Below are 16,544 nucleotides of genomic sequence, written 5' to 3' on the forward strand. Positions count from 1 at the left end.
TGTATGTATTCTTTGAATATAAATGCTAAGATTGATGTGTTTAGAATAAATGTTATAATCTCTAACCATTGGAGAGATTGTTAGATATTTTAAAGTGTAGGTGAGATTAGGCCAGCTTTGCATGATGACAAATGTAAAGGTCACAGCAAGATATAGAAATTTGAAGCTGAGTCATATGAAGAGACTTGGAAACTTTCTCTTCCTCACTGTGATCTAAGATAAAATAACTGTGAGTTTGTCATTTTGGCAGAGAAAACAATAAATCCAAATGAGAAGAGCAATCAAGAGGGTGCACAGGACAGAATGAAACAGAGAGCTAAAACTGGTAAATAAACTATTTTTTAAGTTCCGTTAAAGAAACCAAAGACAGCTTTAGAAGTCCAACCTGTGAAAACTGAAATCAGGTTAGTGAAGCAAGTGATTTAAAATAAATATATGGAAAAAAAAAGCGCCAGGATTAAAAATGTACTTTTCTTTATCTCAAAGGCTGTGTGAAAAGAACAATCTGTAGTAAATTTGTAAGTTCAAAACTGGTTATTCCTTTGAGATGGGAGAGCTGGTAGGTTTATAGGGTTTTTAAAAATAATGTTCTAACCTCCAAATCTAGACATCCTAAGTGAAATTTAATCTACTGTAGCCCAGCCATCCAAATACAAATTTGTTTTTTGAACCTTTAGATCTTTAATATTTTTTACCTTACTTTTCCTTGAAAACAGAAAATGCATTTGGTAAGAAACAACTTACCAGGACCCAGATTGTCAGTTATCTTTGTCCAGTAGAGCTGAGAGGCTTAGCATATTTTACCTGCTCAAGTAAAAGCAAGTATATATGATATTTATCCCATAGGGTAGGCTCAGAAAAATAGAGGTGTTTTTCTCAATCTGTGGCTTAATGGCTTTTGGGAAGTATTAGGCCCTCATGAATTGCATTTGATAGAAGGACTGGCCCTTTGCAGCATATTCTAAAGTCAGGCTAGTTTCACCTCACATTTCAGAAACCACATTCATGCAAATCTGATGCCCTTATTCATTATGATACATAATTGAACCAAAGGGAAACTAGGGCAGGTTGGTTTTTCAGAAAGAGCTCTGAAGTATGTGTTCTAGTTGTGATTGTGTGGTTAACCAGTTCTACTCAGTGCATTTGTGAAATGAGGGGACCAGTGGTTCTCAACTGGCATGACTTTGCCCCAGATATTACTGTCATGACTGGGGCTGAGCATGCTGCTGGCACCCAGTGGGTAGAGGCCAGGGATGCTGCTAAACATCCTACAGTATCCAGGACAGTCCCGCACAGCAAAGACTTATCCTATCCCCAATGTCACTAATGCTGGGGTTGAGAGACCCTGGGCTGGCCCACCTATTGCCTCCCTTCCAGCTCCAAGAATTCTATGACTAATGATGCTCAAAGCTACCCCTGCCAGGGGCATTTCCTTTCAAACAACATTGATTAGGTGCCTTCTTTTTTGTTTGAACTAAGAACTTTTCCGTATTTGATTTACACAAAAGAGGTAAGTGAGCCTCCATTTATGAGAATTTCCACATTCCATAGAGCCACTACTCATAATGATAGCCCTGTTTGACAAGGGACATACATTTTCCTTGGCTCTATGTCAGCAAAATTATGGCTTTACCACTTTTCTAGACATTTCTCTTTCTTGTATTTCCCCAATTGTTAGGTGTAAGGACAATTAACTGAAAGAGAAATTTTAAAAAGTCAGGCAGTCTGATGTTAACTCTTAAAATGCATGCTGTTAGACTAAGTCATTCCTGATCCTGGATTTAATTACACATCTGCAGAATGAGTGTGTTGTATGAAGTACTTTCGAAGGTACCTCCTTACTATGAAATTCTGTGTTCGTGCCCTTAAATATTACTGGAACCCTTCTGATATTTCACATCCTTAGATGATCCAAAAAGAAAAAAAAGAGCAAGTATTAATCAGGTCATAACTTTGGAGAGATGGAAAATCTTATAATCTACTGTCTAGGTCAAAATCATGACAAATAAGACTAGTTCTACCCCCACAGAGTTTACTTTGATTCTTTTCTTTTTGATTGAGAAAATTGGGGTAGGGAATATTTTCTTTTATTTTGATTTTTTTCCTTTTTAAAAAAATCATGTCCTATTTACTTCCTATTTGTGGAGTAAGAAGAAATTATCAATATGATTCATTGTCATTATTTCCCTTTGAATAACTATACTTTGTTTTGCTTTTCCTTAAACTAAAATCCCTGGGAGAGAAATGATTTCTTTTCAAAATTAAATTTATATATACATATATAAATGTATATATAACATATATACATTTATATATGTGTGTGTGTGTGTGTGTGTGTGTGTGTTCATATAAAAGACACACATATATAACAGCCTGTATCAGGGTCCTGGTATTTGCTACTAAAATTACTTTTTTCCTTTTTTTACATTGGTAAACTTGACAACTATTTCCATTGCAAATATCCTGAATAGGAAGGCTAAGTAGGCAACCTAAAATTTAAACAAAGATGCTTTCTATAATGAAAGTGAAGTCTTGGCTGTGTCTGGATTTCTTGTTTCTGCATCCTTTAAGTGTAGAAGACACCATGCTTTGATTCCTTTGTTTCATAATCACAAAAGACTCTGGGATAATCCTTGTAATGAACTTTGGGGATAATTTTTGCCTTTCTAGATCTCTCTGAAAAGTGATTTTAGACTAGGTGACAGGCTGTGTACAGGAAACACAATTTAGTTGGTGAACATCAACACTTTCACTTAAATTTCTTGGTAAAACAATAATAGAGTCAAAGGAACAAAACCTCAGGATATTAAAAACCACAAGATCATTTTTCTTTAAAATTATAACACTTTGTTAACATGAACAATATGAAGGATACATTTAATGTATCTTGTACATTAAATGTACTGAATTTCTCTTTGAAATTCAGTTTTAACAGTCACTACCAAAATCCTACCCTGAGATATGAAGATGGTATTAAGCCTTAGCTGCCCATGTTGGTGGAAGGACCACAGAGCACAGGAGTGTAGGGGAGAAGGGACTGGAAAGTATTCCTGAGCTCGTAGTCCTTGCTGTGGATGGTGTCCCTGATGGATGGTGTCGCTACTTCTATCCACATTCACTTCCCTTCTGTCTCTTCTTAGCATCCAGCCATTTATGTTTGTGCCAATAAAGATATGGGTGCTTTCTCAGGAAACAGAGCAGACAATATCCTTGATCCCATGGCGCTTATATCCTAGTGGGTTCTAAATATCTGAACCTTGGTCTCTGTCTCTTTCCTGCTACTCTTAACCTTCTCTGCAACCCTCTGTACTTTCTTGCTCTTACCTGTCTACTTCACACTCAGGCTACAGACTCCAAGGCCTGGCCCTCTGGTTGCCTAATCCATTAAGGGACCCTACCTTCACTATTGGTTACTGGAGCCTACTGCTCCAGCAGTAACTTTCCTGCTTCCTGCAAAGGAGAGAAACATTACGATAGAATGCAATGGAAAGAACATGGGCTTGGTGTGATCCTGGGAAGATCAGTCAACTCTCTGAACTTCAGTTTCATCCTAGAAAAATGGGGCTACTAATCTCATTTCTAATGGTACCCATACTCATACCCATTCATGATTTAATGAAACAGTCACTGTGAAAGAGCTCTGGACACCTTAAAGGGAATGCAAATTTTTAAATGTTTACTGTTTTTATCATTTCTTTTAGGAACATTATAATTTTGGAAGAAAGGAGTTGACTTCCTACTAAAGGGCTGCCAAATACATTCTCTTCTTTCTTCCCACCATGATGAGAGATCAGAGAAGCCTCTTTTCTGTGTTACTTTCTAACTTCTTCAACTTAAATTGCGCCTTTTTCCCCAAATGCATCCATGTCAGAATGTAGGATGAAAATTAAACTATATGTATAGAAAAACATAAAACTCAGCATTTTCATGCTCTAGTGCCCACTGTGATTGATTATAAAATACTTCCTCTTTCTTTTCTCTTGAGCATGTCTTAGTCAAATATCTTCACACTTTATCTATGCTATCTGCTCTGTGAAACTTGCTTTCAGACAACCACAAACTTTCAGAACTAAATAGTCCAAATCCTATCTTCACAATTATGTTTTAGTCCTTTAATTTTTTTTAATAGGGAATTTGAAGTAGCTAAGCATATGCTAACTTTTTCATATTTAACAAGTTCAAATTTTTTTGTTCAAGTCAGGGTCTGAAATAGATGTGTTGCTTTAAGTATGACTGTTTTTAAAATTCACATGGATGCTTTAAAATTAGGGCTGATAAGCAAGAAGTTATGCCATATGTTCAAAATTAAGAGACCTATGTTATCTTGGCTTGATCTTAGTGAAATGTAGATGATTAGAATATCTTCTTAGTAATTTGGAGTTTCTGAGATCATGTCTGTAAAATGTTGATACCTCTCTGGCCTAAGGAGGCACTCTTTAAGAAATACATTGTAATCGTCCTTGACTTTATGAACGGGGTGTTGTTTTAAATTAAAACTTTAGCAGAAATGCTAAAATTCTGATTTTGGATTACTATAGGCTCCAGGCAGGAAAGAAAAGCTGACTATAAATGCTGCATTTAAAAATGTGTTGTTAAAAAAAGAAAAAAAATCATTTTCCCAAAGAGGTGGGAAAAGAGAAGAAAGGATGGAGTTAAAGGCTCCAGTAATTTCACGCAGTGGTGCTCTGAGTTTCAAAAGGCACAGATAACTGTGTGTGGTGTGTAGAGGGGACAGTGAGAGCAAAGGGAAAATGGATTTTCACCTTTCACTACCAAACCACAGGAAAGGAGGTTTAAAAAAACAGATGGAACAAAATAGCCTCAGATGTGTAGGCTTTAATGAAGAGCCCATATGCATTCCAATGTCCTTTTGAGTGTTGCAATGGAAAGAGCTTTTATGGTTAAACAATTTGACTTGATGGCTGAGTAGAAAGTGGGCTTCTTCTAGAGTGATGAATGCATCAGATATTGCTATAGCATTACTTTTATGTTGTCTCTGTCAGTATCTAATTCTACTGGCTCTGTAGTTCTTTTAACAAATAAAGCTAAATGAATTTATTCTCTGCATGTTTTTGGTAATCTTTCTGTAATGAACAAAGATGTTATTTGCTTCATAACTTCGTGTGTTCTTGAAGTTTTGCAGGATATGATAATCAAGCCAAATTATCAATTCTTTTTTAAAAATAAAGCTCTTAAATAAAGCTTCTTTTCTTTTGAAAAATTTGTTCTAAGTATTTTTACATTGAAAAAGACAATTCTCAAGTAAGTGAAAAGCACTGTAAGGATTTTATGGGAAATAACTATGTTCCATATCTCACTGATAAAAACACATACAAGAGAATTTTACGATTCCTGTTCTTCCCTCAAAAACTAGAACCTTATGAGATTCATCTATTGAATACCAAAGCAGCGTAGAATGATGTTCATTTTCAAGAATCATTTTGAATAGTGATCTCCAAAGAAAAATGTACCAACCTCAAGATAATTCATTGGAAGGGAGGTAGGGTGCAGGTCAAATGTTAAAAAGATTTTATTAATGTGTGTTGTTTTCAAACCTTTAGGTTTAGAAGCTATAGCCTGTGGGTCAGATCTGATTCACCACCTCTTCCATAAAGCATTATTGGCACACAGTCATGCTTATTCATTTATATATTATCCAAGGCTGCTTTCACACTATCATAGCAGTAGTAATTGTGACAGAATATATGGTTTGCAAAGCCTACAAAATACAGTATCTGGGTTTTTTTTGTTCTTCTTTCTCTAATTGTTTTAGGTGTAAGGTTAGGTTGTTTATTTGAGATGTTCCTTGTTTCTTGAGGTAGGATTGTATTGCCATAAACTTCCCTCTTAGAACTGCTTTTGCTACATCCCATAGGTTTTGGGTCATCGTGTTTACATTGTCATTTGTTTCTAGGTATTTTTTGATTTCCTCTTTGATTTCTTCAGTGATCTCTTGGTTATTTAGTAGTATATCGTTTAGCCTTCATGTGTTTGCATTTTTTACAGATTCTTTTCCTGTAATTGATATCTAGTCTCATAGCGTTGTGGTCAGAAAAGATATTTGATATGATTTCAATTTTCTTAAATTTACCAAGGCTTGATTTGTGACCCAAGATATGATCTATGCTGGAGAATGTTCCATGAGCATTTCAGAAGAAAGCGTATTCTGTTGTTTTTGGATGGAATGTCTTATAAATATCAATTAAGTCCATCTTGTTTAATGTGCCATTTAAACCTTGTGTTTCCCTATTTGTTTTCATTTTGGATGAGCTGTCCATTGGTTGGAATGTAAATTGATATAGCCACTATGGAGAACAGTATGGAGGTTCCTTAAAAATCTAAAAATAGAACTACCATATGACCCAGAAATCCCACTACTGGGCATACACCCTAAGAAAACCATAATTCAAAAAGAGTCATGTACCACAATGTTCATTGCAGCTCTATTTACAATAGCCAGGACATACAAGCAACCTAAGTGTCCATTGACAGATGAGTGGATAAAGAAGATGTGGCACATATATACAATGGAATATTACTCAGCCATAAAAAGAAACAAAACTGAGTTATTTGTAGTGGGGTGGATGGACCTGGAGTCTGTCACACAGAGTGAAGTAAGTCAGAAAGAGAAAAACAAATACTGTATGCTAACACATAAATATGGAATCTAAAAAAAAAATAATAATGGTTCTGAAGAACCTAGGGGCAGGGCAGGAATAAAGACACAGATGTAGAGAATGGACTTGAGGACACGGGGAGTGGGAAGGGTAAGCTGGGGCAAAGTGAGAGAGTGGCATGGACTATATACACTACCAAATGTAAAATAGATAGCTAATGGGAAGCAGCCGCATAGCACAGGGAGATCAGCTCAGTGCTTTGTGACCACTTAGAGGGGTGGGATAGGGAGGATGGGAGGGAGATGCAAGAGGGAGGAGATATGAGGATATATGTATATGTATAGCTGATTCACTTTGTTATACAGCAGAAACTAACACACCATTGTAAAGCAATTATACTCTAATAAAGATGTTAAAAAAAAATACAGTATCGGGGCCTTTACAGAAAAAGTTGGCTAACTCCTAACCTAAAGCAGTAAAAAAGATTTTAAGCTTTCCTGTTGTATATGGTTTTACATTGGTCTCTTTTGTAGTTCTGAATGCTAGACACAGCTCATGTATATTCTAGGTAAGATTTCCTGAGTAAGGGTCTCTTGCCCCATCCCGTACTTTCCATCATCATTGAGATTCTTTCAACTACAAGAATCTAAAAAGTATAGTCCTGAGGGTGAAAAAAAGAGTCATGGCTCTCCAACTTGTTGCAATGGACAGAGAGTTCTTAGTTGGTTATCCTTAAGCCTGTTGCACCCTATTGCTGTTCATGTGCCCAACTGGGTATATGACTTATCATTTCAATTATTTTTGACTAAAATAATCTTCAGAGAGTGAGAAGATAACTTTACTAAAAAGACTCCTGCAAAATAATCTAGATTAAATATTCCACTATTCATATAGACATAAACAATAAGAAATGACAGAGGTCATCACGTAACACCTAGGTCTAGATAAGCTATGTTATCAACCATAAATATAAGTTATATATTTATCAGTGCTAACCTACTGGAATTTGACAAGAAGTAGGCTAATTTTTTGAAATTTTTGAAATTATTTGCAATAAGATTTTATATCTGCTTTCATTATTTTTAAAAAATTTTATTGAAGTATAGTTGCTTTATAATTTTGTGATAATTTCTGCTCTACAGCAAAGTGATTCAGTTATACACTACATTCTTTTTCATATTCTTTTTCATTATGGTTTATCACAGGATACTGAATATAGTTCCCTGTTCTATATACAGTAGGACCTTGTTGTTTATCCATCCTACATATAATAGTTTGCATCTTCTAATCCCAAACTCCCAATCCATTCCTCTCCCCCACCTCCCACCCTTGGCAAACACAAGTCTGTTCTCTATGTCTGTGAGTCTGTTTCTGTTTCATAACTACTTTCATTATTAACATACCTAGCCCTAACCTTATATTTTTGCCTTGAATTTTAACTAAAAATTGTATTATGACATCATAATTAGTAAGACATTTCCAAAGTAGTCATCTGGGGCTTGGAAATGATGTTCAATTTTCAGGAATGTTTGAAGACAAAGTACTCAATATTATAATTTTTAAAGTTTTGCTTAAGTAAATGTTGAGAGTCTTTTATGAGGAATCTTAATAAAGGAAAAATTGAAAACCCAATTTAATTGGGGATACATGTGTTCTTCCTGCTACAGTAGACATCATAATATAATACATAGAAAACAAAAGAATGATGAACTGAAATTCATTCCGTTGTATCAAATACCATTAGAAAATGCATAGAAAATGCCACTGAAGATTTGAAAAAGTAAGAATAAGCAAATTATGTTATATTGGAATTTTATTATTCAGCCGGGTCAAAGTATCAATTTAAAAATATTCTCAATTTATAGCATTTGTGTTCTAAATATGAAATATATGAGTGACATTTTTTTCAGACTTAAAGGAAAAATAAGTCAGCACATATTTTATTTTCTAAAATAAGTGACTTTAATAAAATCATTTTTTCAGACTTTAAAGGAAAAATAAGCCAGAAATAAGTCAGAATATATTTTATTCTCTAAAATAAGTGAATTTAATGAAATCACTGTTGTTTGGGAAATTACCCATCTTGGCTGTGTGGGATACACCTTAATATGCAAACCCCCAATCCCTTGTCTTTGCATGGGTGCATATGTTGGCAACAGAAGATCCCTGAACTGATTTTGTTCTAGGAATCGGAGGAGGTAAGGCTATAGAGTGAATCACAGAGGAAGTCATATTTGCAGGAGGCTCTCTCTTTCTGTGACAGCCTGGACACAGATAAGTTGCTATGTGAAATACTGTATAGCTGACAGTCTTCATTGTTTGAGGAAAAATAAAGACTAAACAGACTCACACCCCAAAGCCTGTATCTTTGGAGCACAAAGACAATCTCAGGCGGTGGTCCCTTCCTCATATAAACCTCTTGCAAAAATTTATGGTCTAGGAAAGATTCCTTTACTATTGAGATAAATAAATTTTTAAAAAAAGGAAAAGAAAAGTTCCTAGATTAGATAACAGAAAAAGCAGTCTTTAAGCTGGGACTGTTAAACCAAGTGATTGAGAACAGCTGAGGATAACAAAGTGTTCTAGGCGCTACAAACAAAAGGAAAGGAGAGGTTATAATGTTCAGAATGCGAAGGTTGAATTCAGGCCAAAATTTCCTTAAACAAGACAAACAAGACCCCCTTATATGCTAAAGGATAAACTTTACATGGAAAATACAATCATTAGAGTATCTAAACATTAAAATATAACATCAACACTCATAAGGCAAAAGCAAGAGATAGGATGAGACAAAGTGAAAATATATTGGTGGTAAAATACTTTAACTCATTTTATAGTTGTTGATAGATTACATAGGACAGTAGGTAAAAATAGATCCTCTAAAGTAAATTGAATTAATATATATGTAGTTGGGCTCTGTATCCTGCAAAAAAGCCAAACCAAAACAGAAACTATTCTTTTGCATATCTGTGGACTCTTTACAAAACCCAACCATGTATTGAGATTAGGCCCAAAAGGGAAAGCTTTTAGTTGCCATGATAAAAGTAATACAAGATAGGGGTAGGGAATTAAGAGTACAAACTACTATGTAGTTATTTATTTATAAAATAAATAAGCTACAAAGATACATTGTAGAGCACAGGGAATATAGCCAATATTTTATAATAACTATAAATGTAGTATAATCTTTAAATTGTGAATCACAATATTGTACACCTAAAATTTATATAATATTGTAAATCAGCTCTACCTCAGTAAAAAAACTATTAACTTCCAAGATAAAAATAATACAGAGAAATTTCTCTGATCACAAAAATTTTATAAATTAATAACAAATTTAGAAAACACAAAAAGTCCCTGCCATCTGTATGTTGAAAAATTTGCTCTTTAACAAATTATTTTATTAAAGGGGAAATTCAAAATAAAATTTCTATGTGGAGAAAAAGACAATGAAAAACTCATCTATTATAACTTATAGAATATAGTTAAAATAGCCCTTGGAAGAAAATTTATAACTCTAAATATGTTTAATGAATAAGAGAATAAAAATAAATCAATTAAATATTCAATTTGGAAAATTAAAGAACAGTAAGATCTGCTCATAAGAAAAGTAAAAGAAAGGAACTGATGAAAATTGACAAAAATAACTGTAAAACAGAAAAGCTGTAGAAATCATACATAAAAAATATGTTTTTGAAAAAAGTGTAAAATAGTAACAGTGTAGTAACACTATTACAGTATAACAATACTTTCAAAATTCTGAAGGAAATTATTTTGCAACTTAGAATTTTGGATTTAATTTTAAAAATTAAATGATTTAATCCAAAAAAATTAAATGATTTAGTACAAAAAATTGTGCAAGGACAGAACAAAGTTTTCAACATGCAAGGTGTCAAAAATTGGCTTCCCAAATTCCATTTTCCCAGGAAGCTCCTTTAAGTCCCAGTGAATGAGAAGAAACATGGAAAAGAAAAAACATGGGCTACTGGAAACAGAGAAACACAAGAGAAAAGCAAAGCAAATTCCCAGGACAAAGGTAAAAAGAATCGCAGGATAACAACCTACACAAAGCCTAGAAGACAAGCAGCACAGATTGGAAAATGTGCCTCCAGTGACATACCTGTAGAGGCTGTCACCACCAACGGTCCTTTCTGCTTTGTACAGTCCTGGCCACAGACAGTGCTCAAGTGAGCTTGTCCAAAATTCTTAGCTCTCTTTGGCCTGTGCAAATGCTGATAAAATTCTGCTCTCTCCTACCTGCCCAGCTGCCTGGAATAGCTGATACCATCTGACCCTACAGAAGTGTTCAGGTTTGACCGACTCCTGAGAGATGGAGGTTAGCCCAGAGAGTTTAGAAGCGTAGAACACAGAGCAGCACACCCTCTTCAAACTTTTCCCTCTGGATTGGTTAGACCTTGGTTAGATTGCTCCCTATAAGGAACTCTTGGATTCCCCTGGATCACTACAGGCTGCCTCCTGACATTTTCTCACAATGGATTCTTGAACCATCTGAGACAAATGATACAAATGAACTTATATACAAAAGAGAAACAGACATAGAAAACAAACTCATGGTTACCAAAGGGAAAAGGTGCGGGAAGGGATAAATTAGGAGTTTGACATTAACATATACACACTACTGTATATAAAATAGATAAACAGCTAGGACCTACTATATAGCACAGGAAAGTATACTCAGTATTTTGTAATAACCTATAAGGCAAAATAATCTGAAAAAAATAAATATATGTATGTATAACTGAATCATTTTGCTGTCTACCCAAACTAACACAATATTGTAAATCAACTATACTTCAATAAAGATAAATAAATAAATTTTAAAAAAACATTCAAGGGAAACAAAAAAAGCTGAAGCCAGACTATAAACCAGAGACTGTTCAGCTCCTCTTCCTAGGCACTGTCAACTATCAATAACAATGCTGTCTTTTTCTTACACAGCTAGTCTTTGTGCTTACTACTCAATTTTCATATTAATCCTTTTCCACACTGATTAATTAGTTGTTGATAAAATAATGAAATGGTTGATTGAGAAATAAAACTCAATTAGAATACATTTTAATCTAAAAGCCATCTTTAATGGGCAAATACTACAACCCTTCCATTAAATTGCACATTAACGTGACTATTATTTAATAATAATAATGTTAGAGGCAATAGCCAATAGGATTAGACAAAAGAAAGTCCTGAAAAGTATAAAAACTGGCAAAGAAGAGATAAATTTATGACTGTGTTAGGTGATTTAATATTTTAGGTGATATACCTGGGACTTCCAAGAGAATCACTGAATGATGATTATCATCAGTGAGATAACTCAGTAATGTGTGTTATAGGGAATCCATAGCTTTCATGTACTGATATAGAAATGTTCCAAAACTGTAATCAAATGGAAAAAAAAAAAAAACTCAAACAAATAAGATGCAGAACACTGTGTATAGGATGCTATCTTTTTAATAAGTGTATGTTTGTAGTCTGTGTGTGTGAAATGAGAATGTATATTTGTAATTGCTTGATATATAAAATAAACACTTGAAGCACAAACAAGAAACTAATAAAATAAAACACTTTTAGTCATATTTTCAAGGTACATAAGGTTAAAACCCCTCATTTTTACAAACTTAAAAACCCTAGAATTTAATTTTCTAAGCTGCTTAAAATTTTCCAAGAGTTTTTTAAAGTATGTTTTGAAGTAAGTTTTTAAAGTAAGTTGAACCCATTGTGGGGGCATCTACTGATACAGCAAACACATTCAGCATAAATTTTAGAAAACCAATCGGTGGCTTAAAAATACGGCTTTGGCAAAATCAATTCAGCTTACATGAAAAGAAATATTAATTGTATAGTCTTAAAAGTTGAATTTACCTGTTTAGCTGAATGTCATTTTGAGCAATGTGCATTATTTTGTACTGAATTTCCATTTCACACAAAGCCAAACACATTCATTCATTACTAATGGCATTCTTGACCTCATTGAAAATATTATATTCTTTTGAAAACTCAATTGTTACTGCATTAAACATCTGCTCTATTAGGCATTATGCTTGATGCTGAGGTCTCAAAGGTGAATAAAACAGGTTTTATTTTAGAAGTTTTATCCCCTAAGAGGTTTTACTGTAGGATAATCACTGTCAATTTATTACCTTACATTAAAAATTTCAGGAATATAAGAGGTGCTTTAAAAAGATCTGCAAAATAGTAGCCCTTTTCTTTTATGATGGGTATATATATATATGTCTTTCTTGTGAGTTTTCTTTGTAGATTCAGGACTTCCCTCTTGTGGTTTCCTTGTTCTGTTCACATAATTCAAGGCCTCATCTAGCAGCTCTTACTTTCTCAAAGACTTCCTCAGGCAGGCATCCCTTTCCAGGGGATGGAAAGACCCTCTCTAGTTAAGACCTCATTACCTTTCCCCTCTACATTTGACCACGTCTGTTTGTTCTCCAGTTTCTTTCCAAAGTAACACCCTGCCTGGAATGGACATCTTCGTTCATTCTTTCTAGACTCACCTCTTCCTGAGCCTTTCCCCATACTCAGCTCAACCGGAAACTCATGGCACCATGAATTATACAATGATTTGATACCCTCTATGATGCCCTCCCCCTTTCTGCCCCCAGTTTCTTCCAGACCAAATCACAAGCACCTTTAAATTAATTTCCACTGTTACTACCTCTTCAATGAAAATTCTTCTAGTCCCATCCTCCCCACTTTGGGATGAGCTCTCTCCTTCCTTAAACAAACATGGCCCTGTTGGGAGACTCTGTGGGCACTTGATCAGTTCTGCAAGAGAGGCTGGAGATGGGCGACCAACGGGAATTACTGGAAGAGACAGACAATGCACTATAAAAGCAGGAGTCTTGTGAGGATCCAGAATATGATGGGAGGTTTTCTTCCAACTAGTAAAAGATTCTGATGCAAAGTCTATAATATTTAGACTTAATTCCAAGTGAGCTTGACCTTTGCCCACTAACATCCTCTTTATGCCTTTCTTCTTCCCAGGATGTGCCTGTCCCTCCCAAGCCTTTTTCTCTCCATCCTTTATATCAAACTAAACTCCATCCTCCTGCTAAGTCTCTGATGCATCCACAGACCCTCCCACATGCTGACTGTCTTACCCCAGGACCCTTCAGTCACTTGTCCTCCTTCTCCCTGAGTGATGAACAGGAGAATTCTCACACCCTGTCTAGTCACAACGCATATAATAAGGTGAGAATGCCCTGTGCTGTGAACCTTCTTCATGCTTAACTTTCGAAACTTATATGTGGATGAAACATATATTAAGAATATTTAAATATATTAAGAATGTTAAATATTTGTGTGAAGACACATGTCCTTAAAAAAAGATAATAATTAACCTTGGGGAATTATGAAATATTTATGTTTCCTTTAAAAGTCATTTCCTAATTTGCATTGCTCATTGTTTCATGTTCTAATCCCAAGGTGGAAATCCCAAGACATGTTTCAAAACCTTAAAAGGTGCTATTATTAATTTATCTTCTAGTCTTAGTTTAACATTCTTAAAAAGCTTCTTAAAATGACAATACCTTGATGAGGAAGCATTTATAATTGCAGTCAGTGGGCAAATAAGTAATTAGAATTTCTGCAGATATCTGCAATAAATATTAATATTTTATTTAAAAATGTAACTATCTGCCTCATAATGTATAGTGATGGGATATGTAACAAGTAATGAGGTGTTCAGTACCTAAAAAATATGTATATATATTTTTAAAAAAGCAAAAATACTTATAGTTGGCTTTGGAATGTAATCATAAATATTCTATTAGAAGCAAGCAGTCAATAGCACATAAGGCTTATGTATAAGCATCCTTTGCTCTTCTGAGCATCACCATAAAGACATTCTGGCTTAACACAGACTCTCAGACCTTGAAACTTTTCTAAAAGAATTGACTAGTCAAAATCAACCTGCAATTAAATCTTTTTTTTAAATGTAAAATCTTGTTTTAAAACATTTGTTTTGCAAATTCTCTATATTTAATGAAATACACCTCTATATTTGGAAATCAATCAAGGGCATATGTAGTTGAACAATATTCCTTGGGCCTTAAAGCATTAAAAAAAATGTTCATAAACCCAGTCTAAACACAAAGAATCATCTAAAAAGTGAATATAATTATATGAGGAAAAATTATCTTTTTATATTTAACAACATTTATCATGACTGAGTTGTCAACCCTGAATTAAATTTTTAAAACATCCGTTTTCTGCAAAACAAATGTTTTTAGGCAAAGTTCAGGATGACATTTGTATGGCCTTGGTTGCTTTTCATTCTAGGTCTAGAAAAAGAAGTATTTCAGGGAGAGTATGATATTTTAAAATGATTTTATATTATCTGTAATTCTCCCTCTTTTAGTACTAGCCAATGTCTATGACATCCATTTAGCTATTAAATAGAGTTAAAAATTCTGATACTAACAACCATTTTCTTATATAAATTATCATCTATGATAGGATTATAATTGTATTTTATAGATATCAATTGCTTCAAATAGCTCTTCTTTTGACATTTTTAGTGGTGTTTTCTGGAGACATTTAGCAAAGGTAGAGTCAGTATTTCATTCATAATTTAGCCTTTGCTTGGTCAGGCTGTGAAAAACAATATATGAAAGCCATTTGAGGCTAGACAACTATTTTCAGTCTACACAAGCTTCACAATAGATTTCATCTTTCAGTGTCTGAGATTTATTGATATTTTCACACCTGAAATAATAATAATGATGATGATGATGATGTTGTAGTTAGACAACATTTCTTGATGGAAGATTCAGTTGCTTAGTTTTGTATTTTAATTGCTCCTATTAAAATGTATTAATTTTACTCAATTTGATATCAATGTTTACAAACACTGTGTTGTAAATATTCAGCCAATAGCATACCAAGTTATCAAGACTTGTGTTTCTTTTTTACTGAAAATAGCTTCTTGTCTGAAATTGTAAAACATAACTGTCATTTAAATTAACTTCTCTCCAATATCCTAACATCCTTCCCAGATCTCACTTTGCAGCTTTATCTGCTGGGCTCATCTCCAAACTCAAACCTTCCCTTCCCTCCCCTCCCCCAGAGGTCCACATTGAACTTGACCTTACATAACTGCCTCTAGGGCTCCCTTATCAACTGGGGCTACAGAAGATGTTTGACAAGTTTTGTTCTTCTGTTTCATCTGTAGTGTGTGCTTCTCTCTTGTCCTAAATACTTACATTAATCCCTGTTCTATTCTCTTACTGTCATTAGTTCATATGATGAACTTCATATGATGTCCTATCATATATGAAGATGCTCAGGTGTTTCCCTGTTATTGTGCTTAAACCAGTATTTCCTCTCTTTTCCCCGTCTCATGAAGGGAGTCATTACTCTTATTTCCTTCTTTAACCCTTATAACTAGCATAGCCCAATGGATAGAGCATGGTGTCTTTAGTCAGTCCATCTGAGTTCATTTCTTGAACCCACTCCTTCCAGATGGTGACAGTGGGCAAGTGAGGATGATAATAGTACTGTCTTAATAGAATATTATGAGATTAAGATGGACTAATATGTATAAAGCACTTAGAATAGTGCCTGGGACATAACAAGAACCATATAAGAGTTAGGTCTTTGTATTAATAAGCCTTCCTGAATTGTCATTGCCATCACTCTCTTACATCTTCATTTGTTCTTTTTCCATTGAACCCATCCTTTTAGTATGCATGTCATCACTCTCTTACATCTTCATTTGTTCTTTTTCCATTGAACCCATCTTTTTTGTATGCAGAAACTTCAAAACACAAAATAAAATGAATACTTCCCCTTCCTTTTCCTTGCTGATGCTACAAACCTAGAAATTTCAAGACTTTCTCTCAAAGTGATCAGTAGCCATCCCTCTTCTGTAAGTTACTCTTTAATTCATTCTTGAAG

The 16,544-nt window shown here is 34.3% G+C and overlaps 1 protein-coding gene across 21 annotated transcripts in view; it reads left to right on the forward strand.

Annotated features, from left to right (window-relative positions):
- Positions 1 to 16,544, forward strand: part of MLIP (muscular LMNA interacting protein) — a 293,059-nt gene that overhangs the window by 226,653 nt on the left and 49,862 nt on the right. For 18 of the 21 annotated variants that reach the window (XM_067753439.1, XM_067753451.1, XM_067753456.1 and 15 more), the window contains one exon: positions 13,632 to 13,838. The exons of 2 other annotated variants lie outside the window; for them this stretch is intronic. In XM_067753439.1, the coding sequence (XP_067609540.1) occupies positions 13,632 to 13,838 (207 nt within the window). Of the gene's footprint in view, positions 1 to 3,701; positions 5,222 to 13,631; positions 13,839 to 16,544 lie in introns of those variants that run through there. One more of the 21 variants, XM_067753454.1, reaches the window with a different exon arrangement.

This window comes from Pseudorca crassidens, chromosome 10 (assembly GCF_039906515.1).
Source record: "Pseudorca crassidens isolate mPseCra1 chromosome 10, mPseCra1.hap1, whole genome shotgun sequence".
Lineage (NCBI taxonomy): Eukaryota > Metazoa > Chordata > Mammalia > Artiodactyla > Delphinidae > Pseudorca > Pseudorca crassidens.